At 37.2% G+C, this 17,801-nt stretch overlaps 1 protein-coding gene across 2 annotated transcripts in view; it reads left to right on the top strand.

The window, feature by feature from the left end:
• ITSN1 (intersectin 1) overlaps positions 1–17,801 on the top strand; it is a 137,851-nt gene that overhangs the window by 28,655 nt on the left and 91,395 nt on the right. For both annotated transcript variants that reach the window (XM_050915310.1, XM_050915311.1), the window contains exons 2-4: positions 3,687–3,746; positions 8,503–8,595; positions 10,602–10,665. In XM_050915310.1, coding sequence (XP_050771267.1) covers positions 3,719–3,746; positions 8,503–8,595; positions 10,602–10,665 — 185 coding nt within the window. In that variant the 5' untranslated portion in view covers positions 3,687–3,718. The remainder of the gene's footprint in view (positions 1–3,686; positions 3,747–8,502; positions 8,596–10,601; positions 10,666–17,801) is intronic.

The following is a 17,801-nucleotide window of genomic DNA, read 5'->3' as shown; positions in this document are numbered from 1 at the left end:
TGCCTTTTGTGGAGAGTTGGGAAGTACAGAGCTTGTGAATGATGGTAGTGTTCAGCGGTTTATATTGTGTGTAGATTAGATGTATATCTCTCTGTTGTTTATAGATTAAGTGATGTATGTTAGAAGGAAGTGTTTAATTTTGGATCTGTTTGTCAAATCTCAGTGCGGTGATGGCTTAAGCTTTTTTGTGGACAAGCGAAGGTGAGTAGCTCAATGTTCTTTATTCTTTCTAAAAGCAGTATAAAATATCTGTTGCATCTTCTGATTCTTGCAGAAAATAAACTATTTGATGGACTGTTATTTAACAGTTCATTACTAGCATAATTTTGCTTATGCTAAGAGTTTTGGGCTGGCTTTCTAAGGAAACAGTGCATATGATTGACTTGACAGTGCAGTTGTGGTTCCCCTTATTGTCTCTCCTTCCTCCTGCTTGAATAATTTCTGAACTCATTGGTCAATGTCGGTCGAATTTGTTAGAGTTCAAAAAATAGCTGAGATATCTAAGTTCCTACAGATATGAATATCAGTAGTTAGTTAGAGAGAAATTACTGCTTTCCTGAAGGGAATGGCACAGAGCTCAGTTTACCCATTCTGTTTTTCTGTCAGCTTTCTGGTCAGTTGGTTCCTACATAATTTTTGTTTTGTCCCACTGTGCGTTCTTTCTTGTTGGGCGTGTCGGGAGGAACAAGGAAGGCAGAGGAGTTAATGCTGTTGTGGAACCGGTAGAGATTAGGATATGAGGAATGCAGATCTAGAACAACTTGTTACTATATCAAAATAATGTTGCAAATTGAAATGTCAGTACTTGTATTTCCATTACAATAATTTAAAAATATGTGATAAATTTATAATATAATGACTATGCCAGATGCTTTTTGGATGAATAATACCTGGTCTCCATCCCAGAGATCTTCAACCCAAAAAATAGAATCATAGAACAGCCTGGGTCAGAATGGACCTGGAAAGACCGTCTGGTCCGACCTTTCGTGGGAGAGGGAGCCTAGATGAGATTATCTAGCACTCTGTCCAACCGCATCTTGAAAAATTCCAGTGATGAGGACTCTACCACATCCTTGGGGAGGTTGTTCCAGTGATCGATTGTTCTCACTGTAAAAAATTTCTTTCTTATATTGAGATGAAACCTCTCCCAGTGCAACTTGTACCCATTGCCCCTTGTCTTCTCCATGTGGTTCCTTGTGAAGAGAAAACCTCTGTCCTCTTTGTAGCTGCCCTGTAAGTACTGGACTACCGTGATGAGGTCCCTTCTGAGCCTTCTCTTCTCCAGGGAGAAAAGACCTAACTCCTTCAGTCTTTCCTCACAGGACAGGTTCTCCAGCTCTTTGATACTTAAAAAACTACAAAGTAAATACTGGAATGCTGTGAAATTCCTGATCTCTTTTTAACCTTCATTTTCATATATAACAAACCCTGAGCTGTTGGAATCAACTGTTCACAGTTGCAAAGTTTAATTCCTGCAGAGTTACGGCCCCTGGTGTCACCTCAAGCATGAGAAGTGAAACCTCTCGTTATGGAAGTTGGGTGTTACATTGGCACTAAACAGCAAACTTAAATTACTGTCTTACTGGAGTATGTTGATCTTTATCTCCCTCTGTTTGCTTCCTATTGTATATCTGTCTGCAGTCTATTTTATTTTGGTTTTCAGTCTCTCAAGTTTAAATATAGCCTTCTGCTCCTTTCCATTTTACCCATCACTATTTAATCTGCTTACTGCTAACTCTCCCCTCCTTTTTTTTTTTTTGCTGCTTTTTTCTTTTTTTTTTTTCTCTCCAGAAGCTCTTTAGAATGGTTTTATGCTTTCTTTGGCATCCAGCACAGGGCTAGTCTTCAGACTTCCCACTCCCTCCCCTCTGATGTGTTCAAGGTAAATGAGGAATAACTACCAATTCCTTTAGAGTACTAGTAATCTGTGGAGGAGTATCTTCCCTTAAGCGGCTAAACACTTTCAGTCCTTTTATGCACTCTTCTGTCCCAGTATTTACAATATTTAAGTTTTCTTAGCTTGCAAAAAAACCCCAAACCAAAACAACAAAACAAACACCACCACCACCCCTTCAACCGACCCTCTAGTTCTCCTTTTCAAGTCTCTTGTCCTCCCGTTGCTGCCCCAAGTGCTTTTCCTGTCCTTCTGCATACTCTGGGAAATTGAAGTAGGAAGAGAATCTGTGCTCCCCTGGGTTTGCTTGCAGTTTTAAAAAATAGAAGCATAATAGAGGTATTGCCTGCAACAGAGTACAATAAGAAAACATAAGCAAAGATTAAAGTGCTGATATTCTAGCACTTAAGAAATGCTTTTGAAAGAGCCATTCTACTAAGGTAGCTTATTCTGAAAACACTGTATCAGTATGCACGTGATTTTAAACTTTTGAGGTAATGCTTGCTGTGCATGAAATTAGTATCGGCTGCGTTACCTGGGATTTGGAAGAAGGTTTCTGAGTCGTGTACCACATTTGGTTGGTCTGCCAAATTATGAGGAAAAAATTCAGTATTTTTTTCATAGTTCTCTAAATTACAACTGATGGGGAGAATGGCTTACAAAAGTGCAGTGGGTTTTTCTGCAGTGACATCTGTGGAGTGTATATATAGTAGGTTCCCAAGTTGGAAGCCAGAAGAGTATGTGGGAAGTGTGAAAGGGGGATGGGGAGGGGAGCAAACAAGAAATTCAGACAAAAGGAAATTGTTGATGCAAGTTAATGCCTTTTCTTAGTGATATTGATAAATTTCTGCTGCTGTTCAAGCAGTCTAAATTATTCTCCTTCTGATTCTGTTTCCTTTTGCTTTTCTCCTGTTGCCTGGAAAACATGCGTGGAATCTAGTAGGACAAGAGGCTGCTTTTTCATTGTTTTGTGGCTCTGTTGCTAGCTATTGTCCTCTTGGCTCAAGCAGTTCATGTCAGTCTTTGTGTGGAGTAAGAAAAATGTTTTTCCTTTTTTCTTTAAAGATTACATTTCTAGACTGTGTAGATTGCTTTTATTTGAAAAGCAAGCAGTGCTAACTTAAGAGTATCTCCCACTGACTAACGTATTTTTGCTTGCGATGTCACGTTTAGCACTTTGTTCATCCGGATGTGCTTATTAAATTTGTGGGCTAGTTTGGGCATAAAGCAGTCTTGAAATCTAGTTTCATTTTTTAATGTACTTTGTTTAAAACAAAGGGTCTCTAAGCAAGACAGTGCATTTCATGAATTTTTCTGTCAGGAATAAAAAACAGATCACTGACAATGTTGTATGTTTTCAACAGCTGGAAATAGAGCCAATTTTGCTCTTAAGTAGGAGCAGAGCTCTAACACCCGGTAAAGTAATGCAGCCTTGAGCAGTGTCACTGAGATCTTCTCTGTTGTGGCTGGCTTAACTCTGTTCTTTACTACATCACTGATTATTTATAAATGAAGATTGTTTTTGAGGACATTCTTGAAACAGAACTTAAATGTAGCTGTTTGCTAGTATGAAAACGCACTCATGGATGCATAGGGTAGTGCAAAAAATGAGACATTTAGTTCTCTTGTAAGTAACAGTTCTTGCAGGTAGTATTTATATGATCCTACTTTTTCATTACCTTTATTTTTGCTGTACTAATTAATTATATGGTGGTACAGAAGATATATTGAAAATGGAAGATACTGTAACTGATTATCTGTTTTGGTTTTTTTTTTTTTTTTCCTTTTTCAGGCATCTATTAACAAGCTAAAAGTGACAGAACCATGGCTCAGTTTCCAACACCTTTTGGGGGTAAGTTGTTTATAGTGTATTCTGAACTATTCTTATGTGCAAAAACTCTGCATAAATCTGTTCCTTTCTGAATATGTTCTGTATGCAAGTGTTTATGGATAGTGTATCTTTCTGAGATGATAGTTTATCTGATTTGTGATGTTTTTGCAGACCCATTAGAGAACACACATGAAATTTTGCAGAGACATCTCAGAAGAGTCAAACAGAAAAGCTGTGCTGTATCCCTTTTTTGTGCATTGATCCATTACAGTGCTACAGTTTGTAACTGTAGGGCAGATCCAGGCCACTCAGCCACTGGCAGTAGGGCCATAGCCTCATTCTGCACTGGTTGTGGCTAAGAAGTGGATATGCTTTTTCTTTGAGGATTCCTGGACTTTTTCATTGCTAAAAAGTACAGCAGATGCCTTTGGATGCTATTACTTCAAATTTCTTTTCCTTATTGTCTCATAACCCATGTTTAGATTGGAACAAAGGTGCTGCATTTTTTAGCTCTCCATTTATAACAAGAGAAGGTATAGCATCTTGAACTTCAGTCTTTTTGAAAGATCCAGGAAGGGCCCTGGTAGTGCAATAGAGACATTACTTTTTGCTATTCACATGAAATACATTTTTGAGCCCACTTTTGCAACCGATCTGAAGAAAGATTACAAAGATAAATTTCAGTCCTGAGACCTAGTAACTAGTTTGGTTCCACTTAAATGTTGCATCTGTTAAGGGCTTTTCTCTAGAGATGCAGATATGATTCTTGTGTGTGTATGTACGTGTATACATATATACACATAAATATGCATACACACATACACAAAAATATGTGTGTGTGTATGTATATAAATACATATGGAAGTCTAGTTCTTGGGATCGGATATAGCTAGGAACTAAATTTGTATCTAGTGTTAGCGTTTCAGTGGGAGACTTCAGGAAGCACGCATGTTATTCAGAGTATGTTGTTAGAGAAACCCAGTTCTTGTTAAACACAATTGGCTGGATGCAGTCTCTGCCAGTCTGAAAAAGTCCATGAAGCACAACGGAAGAAGCATCTCTTTGCATGTGGTAGCTAGAATAAACGTATAATTGGAAGCTGCTATTCGTTGCTTCAGTTATCTTTAAGTCCAGCCCTCTGGGATTAAATCTTGTTTGGTGCCACACTTTCTCAGTTTGGGTGTGAAACTGGCTACCAAAAGCTTTGATCAGCTAAACTCGCTGGACAGTTTCATGTAGGATACCTTTTCAGGTCGTGTAAAAAGTTGTGAATAGCTTCATTTCACCGTGATTTTCACAATCTAAGAGAAGTCGTGGTGTGAAAGAAATCTGCTCGTTCAGACTGAAGTATTTCCTTTTGTTTAGAGTTAGGACTGTGCTTTGCATGCACCCATATTTAAACATGTACATACATTCTTAATGGAAAACTTGTCTTCAAGGCATTCTCCTCTGCCATCTTCAGAGAGTTCTCATTGCATTACAGATGGATAGCAGCTTTCTTTTTTCAACTTTATATACTACAATTTGATCTTGCATCTGTTGTCCAGGATCATGTTAACTCTAGTACATGGCTTTAGGAAGGAAGGAATTCACTGTTTCTTCTCAAACAACTGTTCTCATCTGACTGCTCTACAAAGAGGAAGTTGAAATATGCATGTGGCTAATGTAGTTTCTGGAGTATCTTTAATTTGTAATGTGGTGTGAGGGAAGTTTGTTATGATATTCATACTTGAACCAAGCCTACCAAGTAGCATCATATCTCCTCTTAGAAGAATGACAGCAAAAGTCTAAGATTGTTGTAAGAAGAAACAGACAGTGTAAAGAAAATTCCAATTTTTATGGGGAAATTTATCATCCTTTCGAGAGCGCAACATTTTCTATTACTTGTAGTCACCAAACAAGATGCAGAGGAGAAGATGTATGTAGCCTCCATCTTGGGAGAGCCCTCACTCCAAAGGTGCAGTATCTGTTATCCCTCTGCTTGTGAATACCAATAATGATGTTTTTGTTTTTATTTCATGTCCTTTCTTTTTAAAGAATCTTTCAAGTCAGCTTGGGAAATGGGTATGGAAAGAGCACAGCACCCAGTATTTAAATTAAGGTGACTCATGGATATTCCAGAACACAGGTCATTTTAAGGATGACTAATTAAAAAAAAAAAAGGCATAGTAGGATTTTTTATAATTGTTGGGAAGAATGTGGTATGCTCGACCTTCTGTCAATTTGTCTGTGAGAAGAAAATGCCCATTTCATATAGGAGAGCCCACTGCTTCACCTTTGCAGATGAAGTGATTGCTAAGCCACGTGAAAGAAAAGATGGTTAGAGGGCTTGCTGCTGCATTCAAGAATAGCTTGATTATGAGTCAGTTTTGTGGTTTGGTGACTGCCTCTTTTGTATCCAAATATATTGAAAAGCCCCACAACCTCTGTATTGGCATCCAGGATCTGAAGCCATGAATGATGTCTTGGTGTTGGGTAAGATCCTGCTTCATGCCCTCCCATAGGTCTTATTGTTTCCTCAGATAACAAAAGATGGAAATGAGGCAATGCCAGAGATGCCATTCATACTTTTCTGACTGAAGAGGCTACTAGGCTTGCTTGGTTTAACATTGGCTCTTTTGATGCTCATATACCACAAAGGAGATCTACTGTTTCAATACCAACCAAATCTCCATCTGGAAGAGTAAATATTGACAATCATTTGTTCTAGTTACAGGTACTCCAGAGAAGAAATCAACAAATTTTGTTTTAAAATAGTTTATAGGATACATTTTTAGTTACCTCATGCCATAAGAGTTTTTAGTTCTGGGTTTTATTGCCTTCTTTGCAGAAGGATAGGAAGAGCTGGGGTTTTTTTGCTGTTGTGTTTTTTGGGGTCTGGGATTTTTTGTTGAGGTGGTTTTTTTTTTTTTTTTTGGTACTGGAGTCATGCATACCTCAAATTGAGAGAGAGCAAGCCAGCGAATGATTGCAAATTTCATGTTGGTTTAGTTTTTTCTCCCCACATTATATTCAAGAAATTCTCCCTCTGTGTGTAAACTACCACATCCAGCCTTAGGATCTTAGGCTGGAGTAGTCATGTTTCCAGTACAGGGAGATGTTCATCTGCTCCTAGTTGGCCTAGACTAGTTGCCCTAATCTGTATATTGGTCATAAAGTCTTAATCAACACCATTCCTTTCCTCCTGTCAGGAGTTCATGAGAAGATGGGGGAGATAATTGCTTACCTGAACTGTTGTGTTTTGGGATGTTCATATCCAAAGAAGAGTCCTGTTTCATCCCCACAGGGAGCACAGCTATGAAATCTGTTTACAGTGCCTCTGTGAGCTTAATCACTAAAATTCTGGGATTTTTGGACTAATCTTAAAATTACCTTTCTTTGAATTAGTTATTATTAGCCTGTCTGCTTCTAGAAATACATAGGTTACCTGAAACTGAGATGATAATTTTTTACCAAGAATGTAGCTTTTCTTTCATTAGTGAAATCTACCATTTAAAGGAATGTTTTTCTTCCCCTTGTCCATTTCCTTTTCTCTCCAAAGTACATTTTGCCACATGAAAGTAGATTTTAAATAGCAGAAATTCAGGAGGCAGGAAATTCTCATGTTCTTCATAACTGCTGAGTCTGATTCTGCCTCAGCCTGCAAGCAGTTTGAAATACTTGCTGTAAATATTTGTGTACCTTATTACCTGAGAATTTAGTGCTGAGATGGAGCGAATGCTAGATCTCCTCTTTATTTTTCTGCAAGTCTACATTTTATCTTTTAATATTACTTCAATAAAACACTGATTCAATTAACTTAGATGCCTTCATATCATTACATTCCTATACAGTAGGAGCTACAGGAAGGTGCACCAGCGCAATGTACTTCTACAGATGTTGAAATCATGATTTTTACTGGTTAGAAATTGTTGAGACAAACCTGAAACACAGTGTTAGAGAGTTCGTTGGAGGTCTCAAGTGGAAGTTGAGATATGTTTGCTCTGAGTACAAATAATCTGAAGGATGAAAGTGAAATGTCTGCAAGAGGAGAGAGAGGAGAGGAACTGCTGCAAAAATGGAGGTGGAACTGGAGAAAGCATTGTGGAAGCGTGGCACTGTAGAAGGGTAGTAAATCTCAACATAAACTAAATATTCACCTCCAATTTATGAGTGTACTGTGAAGAATCTGGTCTGTGTAACATTCTCAGAAGAATGAGGAGCACGCTTTTGTGTTCTGTTGTCACCCATGAAAAATGTTTACTATCTGGTTGAATCACACTTTTCCTAGACAAGTAAGGAGAGTTCTTCTCTGATAATAGTACAAAACCACATAGTACACAACTGATTATTTGAAGTACCTTTTCAGTTAAAAGAACTTGCATTTCAGCTGTATGTGCTCTGAGAGGCAAATGACCTCCCACCCCCTAAATATCTAGTGTTATGAACTTTCTGCATTATATCCTCTGGTATGCTGTTGTTGTCCTTTAATAGCCCATCTGTAAGTTTGATTGTACTTTGAGTAGCCTGGTAGTAACTTAAATTTTCATATGAGCCAGATAAGTGAATCAGTGATCAGCAGTCATCTTAATTTGGTAACACTTAGTTCTGGTAAGTTCCTAAGTTCTAACTGGCTATTTAAGGATTCATGGAGCTTTCAACTATAGACTTTGGATGAACGGCTTCTGTGTGTATGTTGAGGTCCAGTATGATATGATATAATTATACTCAGAAATAAAAATAGTGTAGTTTTTCGATAATGTTTCTTAATTTTATTTCTCCATTTCTTTTGAACTAGGCAACCTGGATATCTGGGCTATTACTGTGGAGGAGAGAGCTAAACATGATCAACAGTTCCATAGTCTGAAACCAACATCTGGATTTATCACTGGTAATGAAATAGTTTTCACTTCTAATTTCATTTAATTAAATCTTAACTAACGAGCCTAAATACGTACAGAGTTGCCTGGGAGACATTTGGGCATAAGAATTTAAATTGAACAGATCTTACTCATTTTATATCCCATTTTTCATATGCCTTGCCACATCAACCCCATCTTTTCTGATATTTTCCTGATATTTGCCAGCTACATACCTGGTTTATGCCACTTGATTTTTCTGTAAGTAGGATTAAAATTATTTATAACTGTGGCTCTATAAAGCAGTTCTATTGTGTGGAGCCAGCTGATACTTACAAACTGTAGAGTTAGAATTCAGGATGTGGAATCACTGTGATGCCTGGTAATATTTGTAGTGCTTTTCATGTACGCAGTGAATTAACTCACTGTACTGAGTCTGGCTGAGATGGAGTTAGCTTTCTTCATAGCACCCTGTGTGGTGCTGTGTTTTGGACATTTTGGCTATGGCTGAACAGTGCTTGCAAAGCCTCAAGGCTTTCACTATTTCTCACTCTGCCCTCCCCCTCCCCCTCAGTGAGGAGGCTGGGGGTGGGCAAGAAGTTGGGAGGGGGACACAGCAGGGACAACTGACCCAAACTGACTAAAGGGTTATCCCGTCCCACCATACTCGGCAAAAACTGGGGGAGGGGGCTGTTGTCTTCCAAGGTAGCCATTGCTCAGAGACTGAGCTTGAGGGAGGTGGTGAGTGATTACCTTTGCATCACTTGGGGTTTTTTTCTACTCTTTCACTTATTAAACTGTCTTTATCGCAACCAGTGAGTTTTCTGAGTTTTCTCACTTTTGCTGTCCCTATTCTCTTCCCCATCCTGCTGGGGGGAGGGAATTGAGTGAGTGACTGGGTGCTTAGTTTCTGCCTGGGGTCAACCCACCACGCTAACATACTGATGGATTAAGAAGTCTGTTTAAATAAAGATATATCAATTTAACTGAAATCTGTTTCAGAAACTGATTGTTTAAACTAGTGAAATCAGCGTGGATGACCTCTTTAAAAAATCAAAATCGCAAAATTGATTTAAGTTGTGGGAAGCAAAGCTGCAAGTAAAGGAATTGCACTCATCCTACTAAATTTTAATTGAACACCACTAATTTGCTTTGGTTTTAAAGGCAATACTTTTTTGTTAGTTTGTTTCATTTAATTTTCTTTAGTGCTATCTAAACTCTGATGCCCAGTTGAAATGAAAGGTATAGAAGTGTTTTACCTTTCTTGCTGTCTGATCCGTCAAGAGGATTTCCAGAGTGTGAAATCGGAATCAGATTCTTAGCAGAGTCTCATCACAGCCATCCATGTCTCCAAGTATACAATTTGATTGTTTCTGCTCCTGTTGCATGACAGATATGGTACAAAATACTACTGTTTTTATTGACCTCCTTTGATATTTAGTGCTATTTCTAGTCTGTTTACAACTTTGCTTTACAAGCCACAACATTTCCAAGTGCCTAATCCTTTTGTAATTATTTTGCTATCCTTACTTTTGATAGATAGTTGGAAAATGACTTTGAAATATACCATTGCTTTCTTTAATGGGGGCTTATCAGGGTAAAGACCACTTTATTTAGTTTGGGCTAGCTGACTGGCATTGTACTTCCAAAAAATCTAAGATAGAGTTTATATTGACTTTCCTGGAAGAAAAAAATTTTTTTGTTCTCACAAGGCATATGATTCCTGCAAAGAGAGCCGTTAACACAGATTAGGGACTGTGAACCATGAGTTTCCCATTGCCCTAAATGTTTATGCCCAGTTAACTTCATGTGCTGCTGACTGTTGCAGACTTAAACAGTATGTGCTTGTTGGAAATATCTAGTAGGTTTGCAAGTGACAAAATAAGTTTAAATCTCATACTCTGTTATGTATGCGTAGCATTAAGTATTTATGGTTTTACTGTTGCTTCTGTTTTAGATAATTTTGACTCATGATTTCCTCTTTCCTCTTACAGGTATTTTTAGCTTTTTCTGAAATTATGTCCTATTTATTTTATAGGTGATCAAGCTAGAAACTTTTTTTTTCAATCTGGGTTACCTCAACCGATATTAGCACAGATATGGTGAGTATATGGGAGGGGATGGGAGAATGGCAGTTATGTCACAGAGTGAAGTTTACTGGTACAGACTTGGACAGTAACTATATTTCACAGTCTGGGGTTTAAAATCACCGACTTAGTTCAGTGTGCTTTGCAGAAGTCTACAAGGCAAATATGCTTTGTAGTATGTTTTAGCTGAGTTTTTAAATTACTAGTTCAGTTATTGGAAGTAGGCATCCTTCTACAAATGGCATTTTTGAAGTTGGCGATTTGCAACCCTCATTTCAAATTACTAAATGCTTTCAACTTTATTAAAACTGTACTAATACAGTCGCTAAGCACAGTAGTTAGTATAAAAAAATCTTCTAATGGGAGAGCCTATGCAAGACTTGCAGAATTTGTTACCAAAATTAAGACTGGCATAACTATTTCCATTGTAGTTGGAGGTACAGCTTGAAAGCTTGAAATTTTTACTATTCCCTGGTGCGTTTAGACAGATCAAAATCTCCATTGCTGTATATTACACATCACAAACATTTCTACAGTCTGCCAGTTTCTTAATGCAGGATTGCAATTGTTTCTGCTCCAAATTATATGACGCTGCCAGACTCGGACATGCCAACTTGCATAGATTATTCATAATTTATATTAATTATATTACTGCTAAAACTTTTTTTGGTGCTAGACAGAGTGAAATAATACTGGTTTTCATTCTAGATTGGAAAAAAGCAGCAGAGGGATGGATAACTTTCAACAAATCTGTTAACTTTTCCTTTTTTGTTAACTGTTTGAAAGAGAGTAGTTTATTGCAGTTATAAAAACTTTGTTGTAGTAAGGACTTCTAAAGGCAGAATCTTGCTCTGACTGGAGAAAGAAGAGAATTATTTTCTTGCAAGAAAAACAATTGCTTTAGAAATATACATGCCTAAAAGAGCGGCTGGATTTACATGGCTTTTAAATAAATGACTTATTTTCTTTTCAAATTATCTTCATCTTACAAATATCAGATCTAGTCTGGTTATCTTATTTGCTGAAGACTCGGTGAAGTTCAGATGTCCCTTTGGAACTTCTCTTGCTTCTTAATTAAACAAGGAAAGAAATTTTGTCTTAAACAAGACATCCGTTCTCTAAAAATGTTCCGTAGGCATTAACTTTAAATAGGTGTTAACAAAACTAAACAGTTGTAAATAGTCTGACTAAAAATCTCTTCCTCTCTGAATTATTCAGTTTTTCAGCCTCTTGAGAGGGAGAGAATCATTCCACTAGTTCTGTAGTTGTCATAGAGACAAGACCTGAACTTGCACATTTTTTTTAAATAAAGCTGAACTAAAACTTATTCATGCTGCCTTTATAAATCATAAAAAAGCATGTAGACATCCCTTTCTCACTGTCTCTCTTCTTTTTTTGATCATCTCTGAATTAAGAGAAGTAAAATATTTAAGTAAAAATCTAGATCACTTGTATATATTCCTAGTTGGAATTAGAATAACCAGGTAGGAAAATAGTTGCATAGTGGTAGTAAGACCCCTAAAAAGGGGGGGGGGAGAAAAACAGGGAAAAAAAGAAAAAGAAAAAAAGAAAGGAAAACCCCCTTCTTTTCCCACAACTCGAATGATTTAACTCTTTTGATCTGTCAGTGAATGCTTGTTTGTAGCCTACCACAGATTACTGCTGTCCCACAGAAACAATAGGAGTTAGACTGTTTAGTGGCAAGAAGTCCTTTGCAGCCTGCAAAGTATGTCACAATATGCTTAAGATTGCATTGAAAAATGTGAATCATTGTTTGTCTTAGCTCCCGGGGTAAGATCTCAAAGTGGCACACTTGCTTTGTGGATTAATAGCAATATTCTAATCTTATCTATCTAAATCTCTATTAACATTTATATAGATCTGTGAGTACTTTAATAGAGGGGGGAGTTCTGGAGTAATAAGCCCAGAATCTCTGTGAGAGATACGAGCTGCAGAAAACTTCTTTTCTATCAGTATTCTTTATTTCTTGAATAGATGGAATTTTTTTTTTTTTTTAGATAGCATTTGATTATTAAAGGGAGAGAAGGGGAGATACAACAGTCTTTAAGGAAGGAAAGTTGTTATTCTGAGTTAGAGCAACTTATAAAACTCTTCAAATTAATTTTTTGATCCTAGAAATATGGAAGCGTATATATGTTGTGTTTTGGAAGTGTTTTTCCTATTCTTAATGAATCTACTTATTTTGAATACAGTTGATCATATTAATCTGTCTGCAAGATAGGAGCCTAGCATTTGTTTCATAAAGGATTACCTACAGCTGTATGTAGACAAGCTTATGCTAATACAAAGTTTCATGTGTTTTGGTGGTTATGGAAGTTCTTGTATAGAAAAACACAACTGGGAAAGGAACTGCAGGGGTGATTGGCCTTACCACTTTCAGAGCTCTCTGCAGAAAAAGCAAGCCCTCTAGCTCTATGAGTTTCCAAACGTCTCATGAGTGAGAGAATTTTGTTTGCATAAGTGAGCAGTATAAGGATTTTCACTGTCTTGTATTTTAATTTTAATTAAAATTGAATTGCCGTTTTTATATCGTGAAAAAATAATTTTCACTAGAACTTCAAGAAATGCTAGCTAGCTAGCTGAAGTACCAGTTAAATGTCTTCTGCCTCAAGAGCTGGTTTGAGAATATTCTGCAGTTGGTGTAATTGTTTCCTAAGATGAGACTCTAAGGAGTATATCTTATTTTAATTTCTGTTATTAATCAAAGCTTCCCCAGAATTCATGTTCCTTAAAAATAGTAGCTCCATGGTTTTTAGCATTGAGAATTCCTGTTTCCCTTTTACTCATCATTCATTTAAGAAAAAAGAAGTCCCTGGGACCTCAGTGGAGCAAATTAGTGGAATTATTATAGTCTGTCATGACAACTTCTTTACTGTTCTACCCTTTACAAGCTTTGGAGTCTGCCAAGCTGGTAATCTATTAAGAAGCCTCTAAGTAGGCTTTGAATTGAGACTGCAATGGCTCGGAAGATAACTGTTTTTAAGTAGGCAATAATCTGGCTTTCTTCTAAAGCCCTTATGAATGGTGGCCTCAAAAAGCATCTTCTGTGTAGCCTGTCTCTCTGGAATTAAATGAGAACTAAAATAATCAATGCCATCTGTCTTTCATGCATTTAGAGTTACTTATTTTTTCAGGACAGACTAAAGCCATTGGTTGACTTACCTATTTCTGACACATGCTTCCCTCACAACCTTCTTAAATTTGTGTCCAAGTGTGGGAGTGAAAGATTATGGGTGGCAATTCTGAGTTGTAACTCTTACTATACATGCACTGATTAAGTGACTGATGCTAAAGACCTAATTTCTCCTCTCTAATTATGGCTGCGTTTTATAATATGATATGGGATTGTAAAATCTAATATGGGAATATAAAGCTAAATAAATCCAGATTTTTTTGAACTGCAAGGAGATTTCCTTGTTTTAACACTGTGCTATTTTAATGGAGATAGATGTTTTGTAGGCTAATCATGATGGAAAAAACTGTGCATACTCAGTTTGAGCGCCTCGTAAATGCAAAAATAATCAAGTTGTCTTTGCATTCTGCAGAAAAGAGGAGAGAGAGGAGGAAGAAAAGATCTGTAGGGGAAGGATTTTGTCAGCAGCTGACACCTAGCATTGTGATGAAGCCCACTGCAGCTATTCTCATTAGAAAACCCCTGTTATAAACACAGGCCTGTTCTATAAAATATGATAAATATTTAGTCAATGTTTAATCCGTTTACTGCTCTGCACTGGTTCCAGCCAGACCTTAAGTGAAACAAATTTAGGGACACTACATTCTTGCAAATTTCATTAGAAGCAGAACAGTGGAATTAGGTAGTGTTTACTGTCAGCCACTCACTGCATTTAAGGTGATGTTTATTCAAAAGTAGCACTATAATCTAACAGCATGACACTAGGTTCAGTAATTAGAAATTAAAATTTGTCCTATTTATGCACTAAAGATTTTGTCAGACAAAAGCTCATTTTTGTTAGCATGCTGTAAAAATGTGTAAAATTCTGTGGTGTGTACATAGTTTTTCTCACTGAAATTTGTGCTGTTAATTTAAATAACAAAGCCATTGGCACAGAGTAAATAAGTTGAACAGAAGGTCAGATGTTAAATTAAAAGCTACTGATGATTATGTGAATAGGAGCTCAATTAAAGCCATGAGACTGGTGCACATCAAAGTTTCTTATTACTGGACAATTAATATTTTCTCATGTAGAATGCAAAGACTTACTGTGTTCTAGCAGTACACTCTGTAAATAGCGCCTGGAGAATCAAGGTCGCCTGCAGTGTGATATTTACTCTTACTGCATTTTCATGGCCATGCATATAACAGGTTGAGGGACTCTGCCTGTGCTTTAGTAATGGAAAGGCTTAAATTTTATAAAACAAAGTATTTGCGGGTGTAGAAGCCACTTAGGTTGAACAAATAAGACTATTATAAGTACAATTTGTGAAATTACTTTGCTTAATTGCAAAGATGTAAGGAACATTGTGACTATTTGAGTTGTTGGTGCCGGTTGGTCACTATGGAGCTGACTGACTTTGCTGTATGTTGAGGAATGAGTCATCTTTGGGAAGACCACTGACTGCTTGGAGTGCAGTAAAAAATCTGCTGGAATAGGTTTATCCAGATCAATTTCTCTAGCTTTGTTCCTATGCACATCCTCAGCTTGCTAGCTATATAAGCCTGTTTTTTACAGCCCATTTCCACTGGGCATCTGACAGAAGAATGGCTAAGCAAATGTTGAACTAAATTTTCATTGAAAACCCCACACATTTTCCTTGTTGAATATTTTTGAATTTCCTTTAGTTGCCTTCAAAAAGGTGTGGTGTCTGCTTGCAAGCATCAATTAAGTGTCGCTAATTATCTCCTCCTGGTTTCCATTGTTCTTAATACTCTGTAATTTTCTAATGAGGCTTTCTTACCCTCGGTATTCATTCACTGTATGTTGGTTTACTTTCTAGTGCAAAACCCACAAAAGGGAGCACTTCAGAAAACACATTTAGCCATTAAGTTTCTGACATTCTAACATTCCAAGTACCTTTTGCCTCTTGAATGTTTCGGGTTTGTAAGACTTGCAGCATGTATTTCTCCCAAGTGAGACTTTTAGAAATCTAACACCACTGTTTGTAGGAGGTGACTAATGATATATGAACTGTTTTGGTTGTAAAAAGTAAAAGGTGTATGAAGAAGAAAATTAAAATGTACTGGGTAATACTGTTCCTTGTAAGCCTAAGTGATGATTTTTGACAGCAAAAATTCTACAGCATGTTGTGAGGCGCTCCATGCTATTGTTGAAAAATAGAGTAGAAATTCTTAATTGTCATAGTTAAACTATGAGTTCCTTCAAAATGAATTTGGGCTTTTTACAGGAATTTTAAGTTGATATAAACATTTCTGATGTAAAGAAAATTTTAGAGAGATGCAAACACATCTTTTTGAGGTTTATACCTGTTTCATTGTATAGGATGAAAAGCAGTACATACTGCATACATGCAGTTGGTTTGCATGTAGTGGCTTGTGGTATGCACACCCCACTGGATAGAAAGATATAATGGAAGCTAATAAACTCTTAGTATTTTTATGTCCAGAGAAAGCCATTGTACTTCAGAATTAACAGAATGTGGATAACCTCAATAACAAAATGTGAGAAGCCTGCTTTGTGTTTCTAATTATTTTCTAGAAGTAACTATACCTCTCATTTTGTAATATACATTTTTCATTAACAGCTATCGCAGTCTATCCTTGCTGTTGCTTAACACTCATAGGAGAGAGGCTGCTCTGCCTTCACTAGGGTTCTCCCACTTGTCTCTGCAAGTTGCGTGAAGACAAAAACATTACATCTTCCACTTTAACTTAGCCTGCCAGTACACCAGGAGGTACCAGTGTGTTGCTTACTCTTCGTGGAAGAGTGATCAGAAGCTGAGACTCTAGTGGTGTTCTGCAAGGAAGGGGAGATACCCATTCGAAATTTGTACTTCTTTTGGTCCAGGTTTGCCATGCTGGCCTTCCCTCTTCCTTCTGCTGGTTGGACTACCTTATATCAAGTCTGACTGCTACAGTAGGATCTTCTTAATTATTTGTCAAATGAACCACATACTAAGCGATCGTGACTGAAACTTGAATCCAAATCACATTATACTGTGTGGATCCCAGAATCAGTTTTGACTAAATTTAGGCTTCCAAAGACTTGCTGGTAGTGGGATTAGAGGAAGGTTTAAAGTCACTGAAGAGCAGGCAGATTTTATGTGTAAATTAAACTTCCCTGTGATACGAAGCTTCAGGAAACAACACCTAGAAGTTCTCACAGCCAAAACGTGTTCTTCAATGAAATATATGTAGTAGTTCAACATCTTTCAGGGAGTGGTGCAATGCATCCTTTTCTTTTTAACTGTAAGCGTCAGAGTCTACAGTTTCCTCACCAGACTTTCTCTTTCTTCTTTAAATACTGCTGCCAGTTTTTCAATAGTATTATTTAGCTTCATGAAATCAAAATTGGTGGATTAAGACAGCTACACTGCTGAAAATCCTGTCTTATAAGTACTGGGAAGGGTTGGAGTGTCTCCATTTTTGGGGAAATGCTACTGGTGTTTCAAACCAGGGGAAACTGTTAAGCTGTATGGTTGACCTGTGGCAACCCCTCCTGGGATCTGCCGCTTCGCTGAGTTTTCCTAGGGTTTTTTTGGTTGAGGTGGGAGGGTTTTCATTTTGTGAATGCTTTGCCACTGCATTTACCTGGCTGTCTACTTATTTAAGTATCAATTATAAATAACTGTCCATTTATTGCAGTACTTTTTTGATAACTTTTCACATAATTGCATGAAAGCTTTCCTTGACAGGGATTTGATCAGAAATAAAGCTCTAGTTTAACTAGACTGCCTAGGTCCTTTGTGTTGTCGTGTCCATGACATGTAAATGTACACATGAACTTAAAAATATATATTATTCCAATACTGAAATGTGTACTTAATTCTTCAAATGAATGCGAAGAAATAAGCATAATGTTTAAAACTAAGTTTACAACTAATTACATTATTAATGTGGATTTACTCTGGTTTTTTGGTTTGCAATTGCAGGAACTAACATTCTTCTTCCTGCTTCTCTCCCCCCGACCTCCCAGCCTTATTCCCTGCTGAGC

This window comes from Gymnogyps californianus, chromosome 1 (assembly GCF_018139145.2).
Source record: "Gymnogyps californianus isolate 813 chromosome 1, ASM1813914v2, whole genome shotgun sequence".
Taxonomy (NCBI): domain Eukaryota; kingdom Metazoa; phylum Chordata; class Aves; order Accipitriformes; family Cathartidae; genus Gymnogyps; species Gymnogyps californianus.
Note: the sequence above shows the minus strand (reverse complement) of the source record. Positions and strands in the feature narration are given on the sequence as shown.